Source organism: Protopterus annectens, chromosome 5.part0 (assembly GCF_019279795.1).
Source record: "Protopterus annectens isolate FY-2018-M chromosome 5.part0, PAN1.0, whole genome shotgun sequence".
Lineage (NCBI taxonomy): Eukaryota > Metazoa > Chordata > Ceratodontiformes > Protopteridae > Protopterus > Protopterus annectens.
Genome location: NC_056735.1, coordinates 767,251,477 through 767,266,215, shown reverse-complemented (window position 1 = coordinate 767,266,215; position 14,739 = coordinate 767,251,477). Strand labels below are relative to the sequence as shown.

The 14,739-nt window shown below is 40.7% G+C and overlaps 1 protein-coding gene across 1 annotated transcript in view; it reads right to left on the bottom strand.

The window, feature by feature from the left end:
• The window catches only part of ACAT1 (acetyl-CoA acetyltransferase 1), a 704,624-nt gene that overhangs the window by 628,264 nt on the left and 61,621 nt on the right, over window positions 1–14,739 (bottom strand). The window contains exon 2 of the mRNA XM_044072617.1: window positions 13,556–13,656. Within this exon, the coding sequence (XP_043928552.1) occupies window positions 13,556–13,656 (101 nt within the window). The remainder of the gene's footprint in view (window positions 1–13,555; window positions 13,657–14,739) is intronic.

The window sequence follows — 14,739 nt, the reverse complement described above, 5'->3', positions numbered from 1 at the left end:
TAAGATTTTGTTGAACAGTATCTTAAGAGAAGTAAAGTGTTCATGTCTATAATGGCTAAAAGAGTGGCAAAAGTAATATCAAAACTGATAAATAGCCTAGTACCAACCTATGAACCTATCGGCCCTAGGGCCATATACAAGCCTAGCCATAACAATTCCCTGGATATTTCTTCCCACAATATTTACTTCCCTGGATCCCTGTCTAGCAGGACGACTGACGTGATCCCCGAGGTGAATCCCCCATCCAATCATCAAGGTTCCTTTTGAAGAGGGACAAGGAGATATAAATCACTATGGTTTTGTGGAGGGGAGGCAAACATCTGACATTAACAGAACACTGATGATCCAGTGGGAAGCAGAATGTTAGAAAATGCCATTGCTGTTGATGGGTCTTGATGCAGAGAAAGCATTTGACAAAGTAAGCTGGGACTTTATGAGCAGAGCAGTCGTAGCATTGTCTTTCCTGAAAAAAAAAAATAAGGTCAATCAGGAGGACATTTGAGGGATTGGAGGCAAAAATTAAAGTGGGGGAGGGTCCTCTCTGATAATTTCTGCTTGGGGCAGAGGAACCAAGCAGGGTGTCCTCTTTCCCCTTTTGTTATTTGCATTATATGTAGAACCACTGGCAAAGAAAATACGGGACTCAAAAATTCCAGAATATAATTGGTATGGCAGTCGAGAAAAGTTGACTTTATTTGCAAATGATATTTTATACCTGGCCAAACCAGAAAAAGACATTAAAGTGTTGTGGAACACTTTGAAACAGTTTCAGATATTTTCAGGATCCAAAATTAATGAAGCTAAAGCAAAGTCAATAGCAGTAAATTATGTACCGACACATGAACAGGTTCAGAAATACCCATATGTATTGTATTGAGAAATTATAAAATTAAGCATGAAGGTGTATGGATTAAAAATGATTCTACTGTGGCAGTAAGGATATGTGAGAAGAGACTAACAAAAGATAATACAAAAACTGAGAAAATGGAAGCTTTGTTATATGGATATGGATAGTACAATACAAGCAGTTAAAATGTTTTTAGTCCCTTTAGTCTTATACACAGATCAGGCATATTTTTAATCAACCAGAGGAGAAGTTGTGGGTAGCAATTAATAAAGAGCTGAAGGACTTTATCTGGGAGGGGAAGATGGCAAGAGTCAAGTGGGATAAGATGATTCTTCCAGTAAAACAGGGCGTTTTGGGATTACCCAATTTGAATGGGGTATTTCAGAGGTACACCGTTAAGACTCCTATACTTGACACAAGCAGAAAACTATAATTCAAAGTGGAAAGGGATGATGATGAAACACGGGGAAGCTCAAGAAACAAGGAGAGAGAGGAATTTTGGATGCAGGCCTTTAAGGAGAATAACAATCATGCAGAACATTATATCTATAAAGTAGCAGAAAGTATTCTAAGAACTAAACCAACTCGGGAATGGAGAAAGGAGATTCTACCGATGGGGATGACTGCAATTAGGGATACGGACAATAGGCAAGAGGGGGGCTGGAATTCATTAGAGAAAACTAGTAAAGAAACCAAGGTAATGAGAGCAAATAACTAAAGAGGGAAAGATGACAGAATGGGAAGACGCCAATAATTTATTTGGCCTACAGGTTAGAGACTGCCTTCCCTATCAGAGATTGATATAAAAATACAGGCAAAGAGAAAGGCATAGGGGGTCCTAAATGAAAGACCAGCACTGGTAAAGATTTTAATAGAATCTAGAAAAGAAACTGCCATTAAAAAGGGAATACTTAGTAGAGCATATCAAATATTGCATGATAACTATAAGAATCAGGGGAGGTTAGAAAGGATTGGGAAGATATTGGATAAGCAATTCACAAAGAAACAATGGAAGGATATATGTATGTCTCCCAAGTATGCAACAAAAGCTAGAGGATTTAGGATTTTTGCCTGGAAATGTTTACATAGATATTTTTATACCCCAAGTAGACTCCAGAAAATTTTTCCTCAGGCAAACGGTAAGTGTTGGAGGTGTGAAGGGGAAGAAACAGGTAACTGGGAACACATTTTCTGGGAGTGCAGTGAGTTGGTAGACTTTAAGGATTGCCTGAGGGATGCACCACTGGAGATGCTGGGTGGACAGATTGGTGTGATGAGGGAGATGATTTTTCTGAGCTATGATACAGAATCGGAATTGCCTAGACTTGGTAACGCCTTGCTGTGTCTAATAATGGTGGTGCCAATTACTAGAAAATGGAAATCAAAATCTAAACCAGCTATACTGGAAGTACTGAATATACTAAGAGATAAAGCTGGAAGTGAGATCTTTAGAAAAGGGTTGGTGCAAACTACATAGGAGAAAATGGGAACTGTAGGAACAAGACATATAAGGGAGGAAGGAGGTCTAAAAGGCGGCAGTACTTAAAACGAGCTATGTAATGTTTGATTGAGAAAGACTGAGTAGATTATATGCGATGTATAATGTTTGCAATTGGGAGTGCATCAGTATGGTTTGTGATGAAAAATGCTTGCAACTAGGATTGTGTCGGTGTGGTCTGTTTTCATTTATATAAATGTAGGATTGCTTTTGTAGTAAGTGATGGTTTAATAAAGAATGTTTCTTTTTTAAAAAAATGCAAGAATTGAATAATTCATGTAATATTGCTTAGGTTATATAATATATAGTCATATATGTGAAGTATAATGTTTATGTCAGTATAGTTTGACTACGTTTATATGAATGTAAATTTGCCTATGTCACAAGAGAATTCGATAACTGTGTTTGACGAAAAAAAGTTTCCTTTAAAGTATGTGTATCGTACAGTGCAACCACAAAACCTGTCTTCATATTCATTTTATATAAAGTATTCACTTTAATGTATGTAATAGAACGTTGCCTCCAAAACTCTTTTTGTTTTAATAAAACATTCACTTTCATGTACATGTATTGCACAGTACAGTTAATTAATTGTCAAAAGTACAGTTGTATAAAATCTTACCATAATAGTAGACATCCGTCTCTTTACCGTTGCAATATTCTTTATAATAAAGGATGCCCTGCCAAGGGTAGCCCGACATCCGGCCAGTTTACCAAAGTCTTTAGGTTGCAATGAGTATGCCGTATGTCACACAAATGCTCCCCACACATGGCACAGGGCATAAACGAGACACCTGGATGTACCATCCTCATAACTGAAAGGAACGACAGTCCAAGGATACTAGTAGGTAGCAAGCACATTCAGGAGGAAAAAGGACCAGGGGGAGGAAGGGAGCAAATACTGCAACAGTGAAAAGGACATCTACTGCTATGGTAAGATTTTATACAACTGTACGATGTCCTTCCATATCACTGTTGCAGTATTCTTTACAATAGGGAAAGTGCAACAGCTCAGGAAGAAGACCGGAATGAGGAATGGCCAGCACAGCCCTCTAGGAAACCATGGAGATTGGCCCTGGTAAAACCAGCTCCTGCCCTAGAAATCACATTCAACTTAGAGGGCTTGTTAAAGGTATGCAGAGTAGTCCAGATAGCTGCCTCAAGAATAGAACTGGTATCCAAACCCTTGAAAAAAGGACCAGAAGCCACAGTTCTAGAAGAATGAGCCTTAACAGAAGAAGGCAGGCTCTTTCCATGAAAAGAATAGCAAAAAGAAATGCCTTTAGATCTCCAAGAAGACATGGATTGCTTGGAAACACCCAAACTTGAACATCTAGGATGGAAAGAAACAAAAAGCTATCCAGATTTACGAGAAACTTTAGTATTATCCAAATAATATCAGAGTTGTCAACTTCAAATCCAAGGTGTGAAAACCTTTTCACTAGTAGACTGCGGAAAAGGAAAAAAAAGTGGGCAAATTAATAAATTGATTAAGAGACAACTCATTAACCATCTTGGGCATAAAAGGATTAGTATGAAGGGACACCCTGTCCTCATGGAAAACTAAAAAAGGAGGAACAGCCATAACGGCTTGCTGCTCAGACACCTGTCTGGCAGAAGTAAGGGCCAAAAGAAGAACAGTTTTCCAAGAGCAATGCTGTAAGGAAGTGGAAGCAGCAGGCTCAAAAGGAACCAAAGTCAATTTTTCTAAAACAAAATTAAGGTCACAGGAAAGAGGGACAAGCTTCCTGGGAGTACTAATGTGAAAAATGCCTTTAACAAACTGTTTGGCTTGAAATCTAGAGATTAAAGTGGAGGGGGGGGGGTCAAAGGCAGATAGGCAGAGAAAAATGATAGGTGGGCCTTAACACACGAATATGCCAACCCAACAATGAGCAATTCACACAAATAAGAATGAACCAAAGGACATCCACAGTAAGTGGATCCAGGTAAAAAGAAAGACACCAAACAGAAAACCTCTTCCATTTGGATAAGTCAGATTTCCTAGTAGTGGGTTCCCTGGCCTCCTGCAGCACCCAAAGCATGATCTCATAAAAAGGTGTCTGTAGGGGATCAAAACGATCACCCACAGTGTCAGTTGAAGAGTGGACAGGTGAGAATAGATGAGACATCCCTTGTCTTGAGTGAGTAGGTCCACCCTGTGAGGTAATGTGCGACAATCACCCTTGGCAAGATGTAGAAGAAGAGGAGAAAACCAATGCTGTCAGGGTAAAAAGGGAGTCACTAGCAAGATTTTGGGAGCATCCTATTTTAAATAAGCACATAAACGGATAAAATCCCAAAAAATACCGACCAGGTAAAACAAAGCTCACAGCAGAAAGTACACAGGTGCCACAGATCCAAATTGTTTATTAAATTCCACCAGTAAAACACACGTTTTGGAATGAGAGGAAGAGGAGGGAAGGCATAAAGAAACATCCCCTTCCAAGAAAAAGAGAGGGTGTCCAACCTTCCAGGCCAGAAGGTATGGGACTCTGGCACAAAACAGAGGAAGTTGCCTGTTCAGAGGGGAGGCAGATAGATCTACTTGAGGAGTACCCCACTAGCGGACAATGTCCAGAAAGACATCTCTGTGGAGCATCAACTTGTGGGATTGTGTTATGGACCTGCTCAAAGAATCTGCCACTATGTTTGATCTGAGGGAATGTAAACTGCCTGAAGGGTCATCTGATACTGGATAACCAGTTCCCAAACCTGATGGGCTAGCCTGCAGAGGAGATAAGACCTTATCCCCCTTGCTTGCTGACATACCACATCACTGTGGTATTGTCTGAGAATCTTGAGGGGCCCTGGAAGGAAAACTGAATGAAAAGCCTAAAGAGCCAGAAGAGACTCATTGAGACTGCTGTGGTCTTTCTTTTTTTTGTTGAAGAGACCAAAGGCCCTGCACTTTTACAGGACCGGAGGAGGCCTCCACCCCATGTCCAAGGCATCTGAAGAGTTCTTGAGAGGGGATAGGAGGCTTAAAAAGAAGCATGAGTTGAGGGACAACTGACGAATCCACCAGTAAAGTTTCAACTTGAGGCATGGAAGTAGATGAACTAGAAAATCCACAGGATGAGAATGTTGAAGCCAAACTGACTTTAGAAACCACTGAAGCTTTCTCATGTGAAATTTGGCTGCAGGAGGCATATGAATGGTGGAAGCCATGAAACCCAGAGCCCTTAGAAACTCCCTGGCTGTTACTGAAGCCAGAAGAAGATGGGATTGAGAGAAAGCAACCAGGGATGCTGGTATATGAATAGTCTGGAGCCTGCATCCCAGAAAAACATGATCCTGAGAAGGAGTCAGGAATGACACTTGGAAATTTACAGTAAACCCCAGGCTTTGCATGACAGAAATGGCAAAGTGTAGGTGCTGAATATCTCTGAAGAGGAATAAATAGGTCATCCAGGTAAGGAAAGAACTGTATTCCCCCTTAACCTGCAGAAAGCAATCAAAGGAGTGAGGCATTTGGTGAAGACTCTTGGGCCAGTAGAGAGGCCAAAGGGAAAAGCAGAGAACTGAAAATTCCATGAAACAGAGAAACATAAAAACTTCCTGAAAAGGGGATGAATAGGAATGTGTAGATAAGCATCCTTGAGATCCAGGGGAAACTAGAAAAGCCAGAGGAAGTAGCAGAGGAAACAACGTTTAAGGGACAGCATCCAAAAGGAAGGGACCTTCGAAAAGTTCCCTAGGTAGCTTCTTTCCTGCGGACCAAGAGCATTCTGGAATAAAATCCTTCCCTCTCTGACAAGATGGAACTCCCTGAATTGTTTTGAGCCAAGAGGCCCTGAAGCATCTCTGGAAAAAAATGGCAGCTGTTGCTAAGGAGGCTGAAGAATGCCCAAAAAGGGAGGGTAGAGATTTCCAAACCATGTTATAACCCTGGTGAATGATGGAAAGAGAACTCAGGGTGATCTTTAACCAAAAAGGAAGACACAGGGAAAGACGTGGGTCTACTTCAAAGGACTAAAATTTCACAACATCGAACCTCTAACCATCAAAGACCAGATGATGGAAGTTGTGAAATATCGGACATAAAAACAGAAAAGAAAAACACAAATCTATCAAGTGAAAACATCTTTCACAATTTTGCAGGGGGGCAGGCCCCCCTGCACCCTCCATGCCCTCTGCTACTTAAAAATACCAACTCCAAAATCACACTACAGTGAAGAGAATGGTAAATTTCCTGTTTCGCACTGCATGGTCTCCTTTCAAAATGTTCAGTATTTCACAACTTCGATCAGCTGCTCTTCACTGATCAGAGGTTCAATGTTGTGAAATTTTGATCCTTTGAGGTAGACCCAAAGACGTAAAGAAAGAGGAATGTGACTGAGAAGAGCAGGGCAAGGATAGTCAGACAGCACCTGGTTGGTGAGAAAAAGGAGGCTTTGGAGTAGGAGGAGTTTGGGTAGCCAACCACCCTTCGTCCGTAGACAGTCTTACCCTCCCTCCAAAGGCAAAACGGTAGGCTTGTTGGGGTAATTCCTCTTAAATATGCTTCAACTCCTCTAAGGCCTTACCCTTTTCTTGCAGGGACTTACACAACTCCACAGCAGCACCACCAAACAAATGCTTATTATCCCGAGGAGCATCCATAAGTTTAGCCTTGATATCATCAAGCAAAGGCTGAAATGAAAAGGGTCTAGTAACCAGCAGACGAATGAGCGTTCAAGAATGACAATCAAAGATGATGTCTGGACTGGCAGCAAAGAAGTTCTGAGGGTGGTACATCTGGATGCCACCTTTATGCCCTACACCATACGTCAGGCAGCACAATGTCAGGGCACTTCTATGAGTTAGACTTGTAATGGCTCCAGGGCCATTAGCTTAGTACACACCTAAGAATGTTTGAACCTATGAACGGTGAGGCAGGAATATCTCCTCAAAATAGATTCAAAAGCAGCAGCCCTAGATGAAGCATTAGCTGCATCACAGCTGCATTTAATGGAGTGGTGATCAACTTGGGAGGACATCCCTAGCAAGGTAAGAACACAGGCCTAACTGGGTCTATACTGAATGTTCGAACCTTCAAAACTCTAAATCTCATATGGTCAACACCATATGATTGGATTTTTGAATATTCGAACATTGTAACGGAGATCTGTGTCCAGCGTGGAATGGGAAGATTTCCCTTTTCTTCACTGTAGTGCAATCTCAGAGTTGGTATATTTAAAGAGCAGGGGGTGTGGGGGACGCAGCCTTGCCCCCTGCTTATAGCATTCAGGTAGGTGTTTTGTGTAATTTTTTTCAATTAGATATTCAAACTTTTGCAAGTTCGATCATATGGTTTCGACCATATGGTAGTCGAACTTTCAAACATTCGAGTATCTAATACAGACCCCAGTCTAACCTTCAGAATCAGGAAGATCTGAAATGGCCAGACAAGCCTGACAGAGAACAGCCAAGACATACCTGGGCATATGTGTCTGATGGTCCACAGCTCTAAAAGCTAGGGTAGCAGAAGTATACACCTTCTTACCTAGCCTCTCCATGGTTCTACTGTCCTTATCAAAAGGAAGCAACTTAACTGAAGGCAGCAATTTGAAGGGCTTATCAGAAGCCACTGACACCACAGAAGGATCAGCACAGGGACGCTTATAAAGAAACTTGCAGTCATCATCAGGCACTTTATAAAACCTATACGTTTTTTGGGAGCCTGAGAAGCAGTGGAAAAAGCATCCAGCAGGGCCGCAAGAACAGGAGAAACTGCATAGGGCCTAGGAGACTCCATCTGCAGAATCTCACTGTACTACTTCTGAACATCAGACTCTTGAGCACAGTCCCCTTTGAAAAATTCCATCATTCTGGAAATAGTGTCACCAAACAAAATCTCCTCAAAAGGACAGTCAGGACTGAAACTCTTCTTCAGAATCACAGCTGAATGGAGAAGGAATCTGAGAGGAATAAGTAAGAGAGACTTCATCATTATCACAGGAACCTTGCTCCCTAGGCCTCTTAAGAGGGGGAGAATACCAAAGAGGAGCAGAAACAGAAACCCCCTGTGTAGGCTTCAGAGCCATAAGGGCATTAAACAGGCCTACAGGAGTGTAGTTTTGACATTCACTCAGCGGATTTTAAGAGCAGTCGAAATATGTTTAGTCTTCTGCTTCTTTACAAGTGGGACGTCAGCCTTAAACAATTTATGAGGGTCTGACCCCCGACGATACTCTATAATGGTAGTCGGAATCTCCTCCCTCACGAATATCTGAGGAACAACCCCTAGGCCCTTCAGAATCAGCCATGGTTACCCCTATATATCTGAAGCAGACATCAGTAAGGCCTCCATGGATGTGTGTGTAGTCTGATCCATGCAAGCCTCCAAAATGGTTGCAGCCAGCAGAGGAATCCTAGAAGGAAACCAGACAACCCTCCGGGCTTTCACCAGCCTCAAGAGACATCTGGTGGAGGTGGTACAGCCAAAGAATCTGACCAGGCTTTCTTGGTCTTTCTTCGCAGAAGGCTGACCCTCAGGCCAGGAAGATCCTTCCATAGTGTCTTTAGCCAACAGTTTAAATTGTTGGTTCGATAAGTAAATCGCAAGGGAAGAAAGATGACTATGCAATGTCTTTGGGATGAAAGCTTGACAAATCTCATAAGATGCATGGTTATGGGAAGCATCTGAACAGAACAAACACTGCTTGTGATGATCTTTATGGGGAATCTGCCCCCTGATCTGGCATTTCCCCTATCTGGATGACATGAAACCATCAATCAGAACAGGCAAAAATCCCAATGGGGCACTTATCTGAAAGTGGTCTAGTAACCAGCAGACGAATGAGTGTTCAGAATGACATTCAATCAAAGATGGTGTCTGGACTGGCAGCAAAGAAGTTCTGTGGATGGTACATCTGGACATCACCTTTATGCCCTACACCGGGTGTGGGGAGCACACATGTAACATACAGTGTACCCATTACAGCCCAAAAGCTTTGGTATACTGGCTGGATGTCTGTCTGCCCTTGGCAGGGGATCCCTGATGCCCTGATGTAAAGAATATGCAACAGTGGTATGGAAGGACATCTCTTGATATGGTTCTTTTATAACCCTATACAAATGCTTTTGCTTTAACAAACGTCTTGCACATTGTCACAACAATATTGTATATGCAACCATTGTGCTTTTCTCTCTGGGTCTCCTCTATTTCTGGCCAGACTTTACAGTATGGTTTGTGTCCGTCTCCACTAGTTAATGATCCCCCATACCCCAAAAACTGCTCCGTTTCGTATTACTTTTGTCAAATTCACCATGAATGAAAATGCGCGATATATGTTAAATAATTTCTCAAGGTTACACTGTTAAGCCTGTTAATTCACTTCCAAGCAATAAGGTTTTTTTTTTTTAAATAAAATATATACTTGTAATGAAAGCTTCAACCTACAAAAATCTAATCTCTGTTCCAAGCAACAACTTCAAAATTCTGCTGCTTGCTAATAAAAATCATGTAAACAATAATGATCAAAGACCTAACCCAATCATACTAAAGTATCAATTTAATTATAACACACACCCAGTACTGTAATCCTCACCCTGGTCCAAATTTGAAGTAAAAAAAATGTAAAGCAACCAAAATCTAACAGAATAAACTTTCTAAAGCAGTTTAACATATTATACAAACTTGCATTACAAAAGATAACTTTGGCACTTTGGCCTGCTGGTGTAGTCGTCTTTGCCAAGAAAGCAGTGGCAGCTGGCTAGGTCTGAATAGTGTCCAGCTAGTCAAGGACGATGTGATCAGTGAATCAAAATGGTAGGCAGTAATGAGATGAGATTGCCAGCTTGCCTTCCTTAGATGAAGATATGCAGCTCCCTGCCATAGGAGCATCTCCTGGCCAAAGTAAGGAGAAAACACCAGCAGTAAAGACAGTATAGCCAAATGTCTGGGACAGGAAGCAAGCACAGACAGCATTATGCATACTCAACATGCATGACACCTGCATGGAATGCATCACTCAGGTGCAAGTGAATGCCTTCCCTAAGAAAGTCAGGATTAGGGGAAAAATCCAATCTAAAGTGAAAACCAAGGCAGTGATAATGGCAAACAGTGGACCATACATCCAGTAAACTGGTATTTTGAATTTGCACTTGGTCCAGTGTTCTCTATTACTGCCACAAAGGCCACCTTATCCTCCGTTCTCACCTCTTTCATTCATCAACACAAGGTTCTTACCCCATGGGATAACCTTGCCTGAGTTACAGAAGGGCATAATTAAGAAGAATGAGGAAGAAAATACATTTGTGTAAGTAAACCTACCATAGTAGTAGATGTCTGAATAAAATATTGTTGCAGTAGCCTAAGCTAAGATATATAGGATGTATCCTGCTAGGATCAGACCAGTTGGCCAAATTCTAAAGCTTTAGGGCACCTTCCTCATGTCCTAACCATTGCACAGTGTGAGAAAGGCAAAACAAAATCAGTAGCTAGGGCACCAAAACTTCAGAGCTTTCTTGCCATAGAACAAGGGAGGCTAGAACCCTGAGAGGTAAATCTATCCTTACCAAAAAAAAAGGCACATTCATCCACACCCTAGAAAAACAGAAAAAAGACAGGATGGAGGGAAAACCTAGTTGAACATCAACTGTTATGGTAAGTTTACTTACAAAGCCACACTACGTCCATCATTTGACAGCTGCTGCAGTAGCCTAAGCAACATGAAATGAACGCAAAAGAACAAGAATGTGGTGTAGATAATTGGTTCAACCAACAACTGAACAAAAGTAAACCAAAACAAAAGAGGATGAAGCAGCTTGATGTGCTGCGAAAGTGCTTACCATTAAACAGAAATCTTTTATTTGCTGCCTGCTGTGGTTTGGTTCAACATGAAATGAATACCTGAACTTAGAAAGAAAAGGAGGAAGAGGAGGAAGCTTGAGAGTTCAGAAGCCCTTGAAAAATAGCCCTAACAAACCCTAATCTGGACTTAGAAAGAATCTAGTTTGTGGTGGTTGGTAAAGGAATGCAACAATGACCAACTTACTGCTTATACTACATTTCTATAGTACACCCATTTCCAAAAAGCCACTGAAGTAGATGAAGCCCTGTTAGGGTGGGCTGCCCTTATTTTCGCTTACCCTGCTACAATTCCAAAATATATGCTCCCATGTTCCCCTAACATCTTCATGGCATCTCCAGCAACTAGATGGGGACTGTAGGAACATTTTGTTTATTGTTTTTTTTGTTTTTTGGTTTATTTTGTTTAGTGGTATAAAACGTTTATGAAGATACTAACAAACATTTTTAAACATTTCAATTTCATACAGTATCTAACAAGCAGATTATCCACCAGGTATTTTATGCGATTTAAGTGCTCGATATCCTAGCCTATGAAATATCAGAGCTGGTTGCTGCGCTTGTATTCAGGCATATCAATGAATTATTAGAACCACCATTTCTGAAGTTAATTATAGTCCTATAAGTGACTGGAAATAACAGGGGTTGGATAGACACTTGACACTATGGCTAGTTCCAGGTGAAAAATAGAACACAACCAAGTTGGCCTAGTGCCAACCCCAAAGGTATGATTGCTGCAGCACCTGTTGCAGAAATATTTGAACACAGCACAATGGAGGAAAGCACTCTGCTAAACCCACCTTCACAACAACCAAAGAAACAATACAAAGAAATTCTGGTCTGTCCAAGAAATATTACCCTTCCTCCGAACTAAGTCAGTCAAACCCTTTCCCAACTCTTCTGCAACAGAAGTTGCACCCCAATTCAACTCTTATTTCACCAACAGTATAGCAAATTTTAATAAGGTGACTCCTCTATAACCCCAATACACATAATTTCCACCCGACTAACTCATCAACATTCACCTTACAAGTCATCCCAGTTTCTTCTATTAAAAACTCATGCAAAAACTAAAAAACAGCTATTTGCTGATAACCTTCCAGCAGACTATATTAAATTTACAGCTTAAACTATAGCCTACCCCATCTCTATTCTTGTAGACAGGTCAATACAAGAATACTATGTACCATTCCCTTTGGAAAACATTATACATTATTCCCACTCAATGAAGGCAATACCTTTATTGAATTATCAAGACTTAGACCTATAGCTATTTTACACCCACTGTCTAAAATACTGGAAAAATGCATTCATAAACAACGCCTTCGCTACCTCCCATCGTGAACAACTTCTCACTCCCACACAATATGACTTTTGTCCTGTCCAGGCCACAGCACAACCTTTGCTCTAACCTTCAGACACTCAATGAAGCCAAGGACTTCAACAAACTTGTTTCCTCTTTATTCCTTGACTTGTCTAAAGCCTTCGCTACTATTTCACATGCTTTCTGCAACATTATGGGTGTCCGATGCAAGCCATGCCATACAAGCAGTTCCAATCAAATTAATGGATACAATGGGTAATGAAGTAATATTTTAAGTAGCTGTGCAGCAGCCAATGTGTACTTGTTTATGAACTGTGGCGCAACAGAATGTGCTGTGGTGACTACAATCTCAAGATCTGCCTCTGCATTCAAGGGTAAAGTCAAATACTGAAGTTTAAAAAGAAAAATCTTTCCCACAATTATTTTACTCCGTTCCCAAACTTAGAGGCGGGTACAAATGTCACCCAGCTATGCAGAACATGGCGAGACCCTTACAGTACAGCATCAGTAATATATACTTACAAGTCAAAATTCCCATTCTCTGGAACAGACTACCCATCCATGTGAAGCAGAGTTCCTCCTTGTCTCTTTTTGAGCAACTTGGACCAATGGATGGGTAATTTGAAATTCTGGCTGCCAAGAATCAGTTATAATAGAAAATGAAGCAACTAATACTAAAGTCTCTCAGAAAACAGAATTATACCTCTGTGCCCTCAGTCAATGAACCAAAATAGAGTGCAGACAATTAACAAGAACACTGACAACAGCAAGGTACAGGTGCCACAGCAGATGGACACATTAAAATGTATTCAGTCTTATCTCTCTGTGGGTCCAATAAGGTATAGGGGGAGGAAAGGATTTCATCACTTCTGTATGACAGTGCTCAGTAATCTAGGACTTTATCCTTTAATCGCTGTATAAATCCTGCTGCTCAAAAGGATGGAAAATATCACAGAATAAAGTTTATACATTGTGAAAGCTAACATAAGAAAATAAATATTATAACAGCAGCTCTTAGTTCTTTGGTACTGGTGCAAGAAAACATTTTTTTAAGCTAAGCATGCATTAATTTACATTCACAATTCTCACCTGATGGCCACACATTAAACTTTGTGCTGCCAACATCACAGATTTCATTCCAGAAGCACATACTTTGTTGACTGTTGTAGTAGGAGTAGAGAGTGGCAAACCTAAGTTTCAAACACACAAAATAGGGAATGAAAAAAAAAATTGACAGAAAACAGACTTTCTGAAATACTTGCATGATCCTACAAGTTTATGTAACAGCATTCATATACAAAAATCCACCATACAGCTTAATGAAATTATAGTAAAAAGAGTCGAATTGTTATACAAAAACAAGCATACATGCATATCATACTTGAAAAGTTTTACATATTTAACAAAGAATATAATTCAATGATTCTGGGCCTCTTACAAATTATCTACTGCTCTCGCCACCAGCTCCCACCACTTATCCTAATCCAAAAGCCTCATTCACTGGCCACCTAACATGCATTTCACTTGTCCTTTGTTATACTCAACATACCAATCTATTTGCCTCTCAGATTCATCACTCCACTAGTACTACTACATGACAGCAGCACAACTCCTACACTTTCATCATCCTATCCCCAATACTTCTCATAACCACAAAAATTCTCAGACACACAACACTACAACCCCACTCTCACACCTCAACAAACTTTCCACCCTCACCACTCCCTCCTATGCACTACCACTTGTTCTCACTAACTAGGAATTCCTACTCCCAATTCTCCACACCTACCATACTTCCCACTACACACCTTTAAAGCCAAACCATCCACACCATATTTCACTGCCTAGATGCCTAAACAAATTTGCTCATTATATTTCATTTTCTTCTCAGATCTATCAATAAATCAAATCCTGACTCATCCACACCAGATTTCTACCCAAAGATTCAAAATACCAACCAGACTCCATATCTTGTACCCTTTGTAATAGCAAGTCTAAAGAATAAGTTACAAGCAAAATGGTATACTCCCTAACAGACACATGAAATTATAGCAGTTCCTGAATCTTGGCTCAAAAAGAATCACCCCAATATCAAGCATTTCCCCCAACTGCATTTTCAGTGCAAGATGTGGAGGAGGTGAAACAGGCTGTGAAATGCTGCAAATGATACAAATCTCACCTCAACATTTCCAACCTTGCTCAAGTCAACACCTACTGATTCTGATCTTGGCTGGTTAATCAAATTCCCTCCAAAAATTATAACCCTCTTTATA